At 44.3% G+C, this 7,813-nt stretch overlaps 1 protein-coding gene across 1 annotated transcript in view; it reads right to left on the bottom strand.

Annotated features, from left to right (window-relative positions):
• Nucleotides 1-7,813, bottom strand: part of LOC109316925 (protein spinster homolog 2) — a gene marked incomplete at its 5' end in the record, with an annotated part of 169,584 nt that overhangs the window by 51,307 nt on the left and 110,464 nt on the right. Inside the window, 2 exons of the mRNA XM_019545296.1 lie at nucleotides 1,835-1,901; nucleotides 4,018-4,169. Coding sequence (XP_019400841.1) covers nucleotides 1,835-1,901; nucleotides 4,018-4,169 — 219 coding nt within the window. The remainder of the gene's footprint in view (nucleotides 1-1,834; nucleotides 1,902-4,017; nucleotides 4,170-7,813) is intronic.

The raw sequence follows: 7,813 nt of genomic DNA, 5'->3' as shown, positions 1-7,813 counted from the left end.
GGGGTCATCTGACCCCAGTGCTCTTTCCTGCCAAGGCAGGGGGTCGGACTAGATGATCTACCTAGGTCCCTTCCAACTCTAGCTACTATGAAACTATGAAACTATGAAACTGCATCACACTACTAGGTTAGGACAGACTGACTTCTCCTTATAATTTCCATATGCTTTGCATGGTCAGGTGATCAAAAGAGGGCCATGTGTTGCAACGTTTGCATCCAAGACAACAGCCCCATTGGAGGGGCAAATCCCCAGGCAGCCTAGGCCAAGAAGAGCTGTAGCCTTGACAGTTTTTTCAGTAAGAGAGACCTCATTGAAGGGAAGGAAGCAAAGGGTAACTTCCTGCAGCCAGTGACACTGGCAAGCCATCGTGGTGCTGTTGGCTTCTGTGCAGAAGGCTGGCCCAGATCTCAGTGAAGTGTGTTCGGTGGAGTGGGGTGCTTTGGTGTTGATTATGCTTTGAGCTGGCCCCCGCTCAAGCCAATTTCAACTTTAAAGCATCTCTGCCACTAGATAAGGAAGGCAATTTTTTAGGCTGAGGCTTCAGACCATTAAACTTAATTCTTTGCATTAAGCATTTATGGTTGGAAGCTGTTCCTCGCTCTCCCAACTGCTGACGGATTGTTTGTGGTGACTTTATTGGCTTTGCTTCCTGGTCACAGTCAGGGAAGAGCTGGTATCGTAAAAAGGACGACTTATTTGAGGCAGGGAATCTGCATATTTCAACACCTGTGGTTATAAATGGTATTGGCTCTAGCTCCAAGGAATGTAGTGCCTTCGTGAATGCCAGCACCCGAAAAAGCCTCTTGCTCAGCCTCATACTGGCCTGACTGTCAAAGGTCAAAAAGCAGTTTTGCGGGGCCACTTCCTGCCAACTCTTTCAAGACATCTTTTTGTGCGAGTGCATGTTTTTGTGTATGTAGCACATTATCTTTCCAACACATTTATCAAGGTCCCAAGAGGTTAAAATAGAAGGAAACAGAGTATCTCAGGGCAGAAAAACATACGGAAACTGAAACAAAGTGTTTTTTCCTCAAAGCAGGAAACCATTCCTGCAGAGTTTCTTGATAGCAGGGGACTGAAAGGCTGTGGAATTGATTTAAGGTCACCGCCTCCTCTTCCCCACCCCATTAAGAAACCACCCTTGACTGATAATGAAATGATTAGAAGTCTGTTGCTCCCAGAGTGGGAAACAAACAAAAAGCCAATAGCCTCCACCTTTTTTTTTTTTTTTTTGTCCCAGCGGCTTCACAATTTTCACCTTCCATGTGCTGAATATCCATAAAAATATTTTCTAATGCCCTTCCATTTTTAATCTTCCCTTTGTCTAGCAGTCCTGTTCTCCCTTTAACCACGACACATTAAGTTTGGATCCTGACTGGGTGTTGTTGTACTACATCGCATGAGAGACAGGGTTCTGCCAAGTTTCACTACCGTCCTCTTACCAAACAGGACAAAGACTGCACACACACAGACAGATACCTGGTTATTAGTGCTTTTGAGAAGTTTTCAAAATCTAAAGTTCTACTGGGGGAAAATGCTGGAATTTCACCCCCAAAAAGGAAAATAGTGTCCATTTTAGGAAAATTTTGATGAACCAAATCACCAAAATATCCAATTTTGAATTGGTTTGATTACTTGTACAGCTGGAAGTTCTGGGGAAGAAAATTGTGAACATTAGGCACTACTCGGGTACATCAGTACACCTGAGGCACCCCTCATCAGGAGGGGTGTTTGTGTGTATGTGCATGCGTGCGCATGTACATGCACGTGCATGTAAACGTGCACATTAATTTACTCATGTGTCAGTTTACTGAACCTTGAGACAACTGCTTACCCGCAATGCCCAGTGCCAGTCTCCTGCTACCTGCTTCACACTTGATCCAGTGATGTATCCTAAACCACTGCAAAGTAACAGAGAAAAGAGTAGGTTTTAATAGAATATCTTAAGTGCAGCTGTTTTCAAAGAAATTAAAATCCAGAAGAGAAAGAGTCACAGTCAGTTGTTGGTTCTATGAAGTTTCCCTTTTCCTGTTGAGTGAAAAATGAGCAGCGCTAGAAGCAGAAAAGATGCATAATGTGTTAACTGTTAATAGCACAATTGGTTCCAATAAATATAGACTTGGTGGAAGTTCAGGTGCTGATCTCCAGGCTCTTCCCTTTATAAGAGGCTGAAACAGCCTCAGGATCCAAAATCTGTCTCACTCAAGCTCCCACACTCTGCCTAGCCCTGCCCTATTGTGAGTTTTGGACCCAGGACTGGAATTAATTAAAAAAAGGAAAAAAAAAAAAAAAAAAGCCTTCCAACTTGACACTGCATCTAAACATTTATGTACTGACTGTCCATTTAATAGAAGAAGGCCCCAAATACCCATCAAGAGATGCCATAACCTCATATGACAAGGCTTAGAGATAACATGCAGAGTCCTAATGAGAAAACACTATCAACCTACTAGGAGGTCAGAGGACCAAGCAGATCTTTTGCTTGGTGACGCTGAGTTATGTCCAGGAAATAAATGGCAGTTCTAGTTGAGTGTTGAAGCTTCTTTTGAAAATGCAGCACTCAGCATGGAGCCTGCCTGGGTTAAAGCTGCAAGGGATGTTACAGGCGGATTGGAACTTGTGAGACACCTTTATTATACAGCCTGTACAGCCATATAGATACCCGAGCAGTGCTCAGTAAGATTCCAGTACTGACCATTTGCAAAAATAGGTCCCCAAACCAAACCACTGATTCCAAGTCTCCTGGCGTTTGGGATAATCAAGACCCAGAGCCAGACTGAAGCACTTGGGTCCATTCCTAGCTGCATGCCATTACTAAGCACATTTGTCTTCAGGAGGAATTGATATGTTGCCAGCCATCGCTCAGCTAAATTCATTACGCAAACACTCTTTGTCCTAGGGCCATTTAGGAAACAGTTATTTCCATCAAGTTACGAACTTGGCCATTTCTTTTTCCTGAAGAGCAAAGGAATGCTTTTAAGCTTTGTCTTCAAGTTAACTGCCTTGATCACTAATCAGTGTGTTACCACCCCAAATCAGATGTTTTTTTACCACACTGATGGGGTTCACTGCTGTCCAGGTTTTCCCTTCAGGAAATGAACTCACTGAGTTACTTCTCCACAGGAAGCCATCTACCTCTGGAATCTGGATGCAAATTGTATGAGCTCACCCTGTCTACCACCTCACAATGCAGGGTCAGGCACTGTAGAAAAACACAGAATCCCTCATGTCCCAACAATCAGATACTGCACTGGGCTGATAAGGGAACTCAAATGAAAGACAGTGCCAGAGGAAATAACTACTATAAGACAGAATATGGCTGTTACATTCATCAGGAATCTACGGGCTTGGCTTTCCTCCATTTCTCTTTGTAAGGTTCAGCATAAACGTTCATTAGAGCATTCAGCCTTCTCTGTACTAAACTTTTAAATATATTTCCCACAGTTGCAGCTCCAAGAGTAGAAGCACTAAAATAGTACGACCACTACTGTTTTAGTTACCATGGTGTCTAGAGTTGCTCAGAGCCAAATGTCATAGTTGCATATAGGCTGAAATATGAAAGGCAACTAAGGCGGCTCTGGGAAAGCAGAAACTTATAAATCATGCATGTTCAATCGTGCACTTGCACACCTTTGAAAATTTATCTCCCACTATTAAAAATGATCCTCTAGAGTTGACAGGAATTTGGTAGGACTCAACTAGGCCCAGACAACAAATGGGCAAGAAGCATCAACAGTTAAGAGAATCAGCATACCATTAGTCATATTAATTGTACAATCAATACTGTCACTATTCCAAAAGTGCACTTTGCTAATAATATGTAATACTTCATACTTATTCACTAAAAGGGCCTTAACACTGCACATGAGTTTATGGCAGAACTGGGAACAAAACCTAATTCTTCTGGTTAACCGGTTCCTCCTGTACTCACTAATCTGCAGCCTTCACTATATAAAGAAAGCCAATCAAAACAAGTCAGCCATGTCGGATCAGTCAGAACTGCATTGGGTTGGTTACCTGCCCAGAGGGATCGCAAAGTAGAAGACGGACAGCATGAGGGTCCTGGTGTTTTTGGTAAAAAGGTCTCCTATGATGGTGGGAGCGATGGTGGAGTAACTGGCTTCACCAATGCCAACCAAACCTCGTGAGAGGACAAGGAGCCAGAAGTACTAAGAGAAGAAGAAAAAGAAAAGATTAATAAATGGCCCTGATCATCAAGCCTTCAAAGTGGTTGATAATGAAACAGTCCAGCAAGAAAAACATATCCCCATGTGACCAGAATGTAACACTTGCCCCTCTTTTCCCCTCGGTCTGCTGCCATTGGTTTTCCAGTGACGTGTTTGTAGTGCTTTATACATATAAAAAGCAATAAATCCTTCTCCTAATGTGCATCTCGGAAGATGGTCTAATCCCGATGCGTTTTTCACTAGGAGAAATACTTTGGCAGCCACGTTGGGTAAAACATGGGAAACAGATTCTCATTTCATTCTCAGGGTGAGCTTCAACCTCATGCAATTAATGGCTCACTAGAAAGGCAGTTTTGAGTGGAGTTGAGCTATAACAACCTTTGTATTCAGAGTTTTTAAACGATAAGCATAACTCCTCTTTATCAGAGGTCCCACAGCACAGTGAGTGACAAGTTAATATTGGTGCAACTTGACGGGCTCTTCAAAGTTATAGAAGAACCAATTTCCCAAAATTCAAGCAGAATTAAGTTAACCAGAATTTTCCTAGATCAGAATTTCTGTATTTTAGAGGTGCTTCTAATTCAGACAATGAACAGGCTTAGCAGCAGGTTTGGAGATGACAGGCTGAGGACCAGGTGTGCAGGGATGCACAAGGGACGGACTTTCAAAAGCATTAATGACTATTTGAACTCTGCTCTCACTGCAGTCAGTGCAAGCCACAGCAGTCAGGGGAGAAGGCCTCATCTGACGCTGAACACTTCCAAAGAATTTCACCTTAGTAATTCAGGTAAAATGCAAACACTGATGAAGAAGTAAAATTCAAGCTCGCTGGTAAAGTTGGAGAAAGGCCCCAGGAACATTGGTCAGCTCAGAAAACAGCCACTGTAGCTGTTTAGAGGCAAAAATGAGGCATTCACTAACAGCCACTGCCATGGCACATCATGCACCAGTGTAAAGTTAGGTACTGATATCATTCGGGGGCGGGGAGAGCAATCTCCAGGTGCTGGAAGTGAGCAATGATCCAATGTGCCAGAATATATGTTGGAACCGCGGCAGCAAATTCAAATCTGGTAAATCCAATATGGAGGACAAAAGGAAGAAAAAAAGAGAAAAAGGAATTATGTAATTATTCAAATGTAATACTCATTTTGACATTGATTCTTAAACTCTTAGGGCCTGATTTGCAAGTCAGCCTCTCTCTCTGCACTTACAGTTTCCTAGGTGTCACTGTCTGAAGGCATTGCTCATACCACTTTCATATCTACCTGAAGCACTAGCACAGCTGAGCAGTTAGACAGCAAAACAACATAGGCTAGGCCTAGAAATAACTTGCAGGTTCAGAAATAATTTATTAATCATTTAGTTAACTGCAGCAGCAAATTATGAGCAGGAAGAAAAAAAGGGCTCAGAGAGCCAAACTTAAAACTCAAAACCTTTCAGTCCCCCAGAAACTGTCTCTGTTCTTACCCCTTAGGTCACTCGGATGGAGCTGTACAGGTAACATTAAGCTCTTAAATGTGAAAATGCTTTACGAGGATGGGAAGTACTGTTGATCTCTGGTTACACAGGAGAGAAACTGAGGTGGTGAGAGAGTAAGTGACTTGACACTTGAGGTCATATAATAAGTCTAAGGAGGTTTCCTGAGGTCCTGTCCCACAAGCCAACCAAGCACTGTAGTCAACGTCAACAAGCCACAGGTACATAGGCTGGCAAACAATTTACATCTTATCCAAAGAACTCCACTTTGTGTGCATTGACCATTTTAGTACTGTAAGTCCCAGGGTGAGAAACCATTTGTCATGTTTCCTCTAAACCAGGGGTGGGCAAAATATGGCGCATGGGTTGGATCCAGCCCACCAGGCACTTTCATCACGGAGCTCAACTGGGCAGGGTGCGCATGTGAGGGATAGCAGGGACCCTTCACTTCATCACATGGTGTGCAGCCCCTGCTGCCAGCAGCACCAGCAGGCGGGGGTGCTTGGGGTGCTCGTGCCCCACATAGGCGCTGGCCCCAGCTCCAGCCAGCACTGCGGTATCACGTGGCTCCGGCAGTGCTGCATGTGGGGGCTTACATGGTGTGCACACAGCTCCCGCACTCGTGCAGCACTGGGGGAAGCTCTGCGCTGGATTCAGCTGCCTTCCTCACCCCCTGCTGTGGAAGACCCAGGACCCCACTGGAAGTGGAAGGGAGCTCCGGTCCCTGCTTCCACCCCCACCCCCACCCACCATACCCCCCTTACGCAATATACAGGAATAAGACTTTATTTTTGAGTTATTATGCAAGCTCTCTATACACAGTACACAAACACAAGTTATGACAAATATTTTTTGTTACAAAATTAAAATATGTTATAGTAAGATATTTGAATTTTAGCATAGGATTTATTTTTTTCTGGTTCCAAATTGGCAACCCTCCCCTCCCAAAAGGAGTATTTGGAGGGAGTGAGGGAAGGGGAGGGACATCCAATGCGGTCAGGGGCTAGGTGGTGGGACTTCTGGTCCCAATATGGCAAACAGGGGGCGGGGCAACTGTCAAGGGGCAGGGCTACCCATGCGGCCCTTGACAGCTCAACAACAGTCATTAAGCGGCCCTCCAGCTAAAATATTGCCCGGCTGTGCTCTAAACACATGAGCACATGCACAGTCTTCAATACCTGTTACTATAACGCAAATTCTACCTCTATACTCATTTTTTAAATGCAATTATTAAAGGTCCCTGCCCACTCACTAGGTGTTTGCAATATAGAGAATTAATGCATCTCCAACAGCACTGTCATACTTAACAGATGCCTGGCGGTGTAGCCAGAAAGGGTGACTTTCTGATTCAAACCACTGAATTCATGGCCCTTGCCCACAGCTAAAGCACTCCACAATACTGTGAAGATTCACTACATATGATTGGCATATGGGTAGCCAACGCACTGGGGATGATCAGCGTTATGCACATGCTGAATGACTTGGGCAGGCAAAATGAGAAAGAGGTCACATTGGAGGCTGGCTTTTATTTTGCACAAGTTCATAGGTTGGCTTCTGACACTGGAAAGTCAGAAGCAAGTATGGTTCTGAAGAGCGGAGTACATAGAGTTAAAGAGCTCCACGTTTTCAAGCATTAGTCTTAATAAGCACTCTGCACTTGAGTGATGTTCTGACTTGGTTTTTCAAGATGCATTCCTCAGACCTTGCCTACAATAGGAAAATCCTGCTGAAATTTCTCACTGCTATTAATACCAGTTCAGTATATCGGTAAAGCTGGGAGTTTTACTCTATTTCAAGTTTTTCTGCTACACACATTCTGATGCATGGGGAGCATGGCAGAAGGCCACCTCTGTTTCTCCCCAAAAACTCTGCTCTGTGACAATTTGGTGAGGATGGGCCCAGCAGAGGATACACACATTACCCCATCTCGTTAGGTAACCTGAGCTAGATACATTCCTGAGGGAGGGGGGAAATCTGCTTCCTCTGCCTATGTGACTGGCATCAAATACCTGGGTGTGAGGCTTGGGCTCCCTGGGCAGCTAGGAACTGCCAGTCTGCCCAGCAACTAGTGATGCATTTCAAATTGGCTGGCTGACAGCCAACAGGTGTTGGCTTCCATTGGACCAGGTAAATGAGGTCATAAGGGCTAT

This window comes from Crocodylus porosus, unplaced genomic scaffold (assembly GCF_001723895.1).
Source record: "Crocodylus porosus isolate Cpor-Errol unplaced genomic scaffold, CroPor_comp1, whole genome shotgun sequence".
Taxonomy (NCBI): domain Eukaryota; kingdom Metazoa; phylum Chordata; order Crocodylia; family Crocodylidae; genus Crocodylus; species Crocodylus porosus.
The sequence above is the reverse complement of the archived record's forward strand: the minus strand, read 5'-3'. Positions and strand labels throughout refer to the sequence as shown.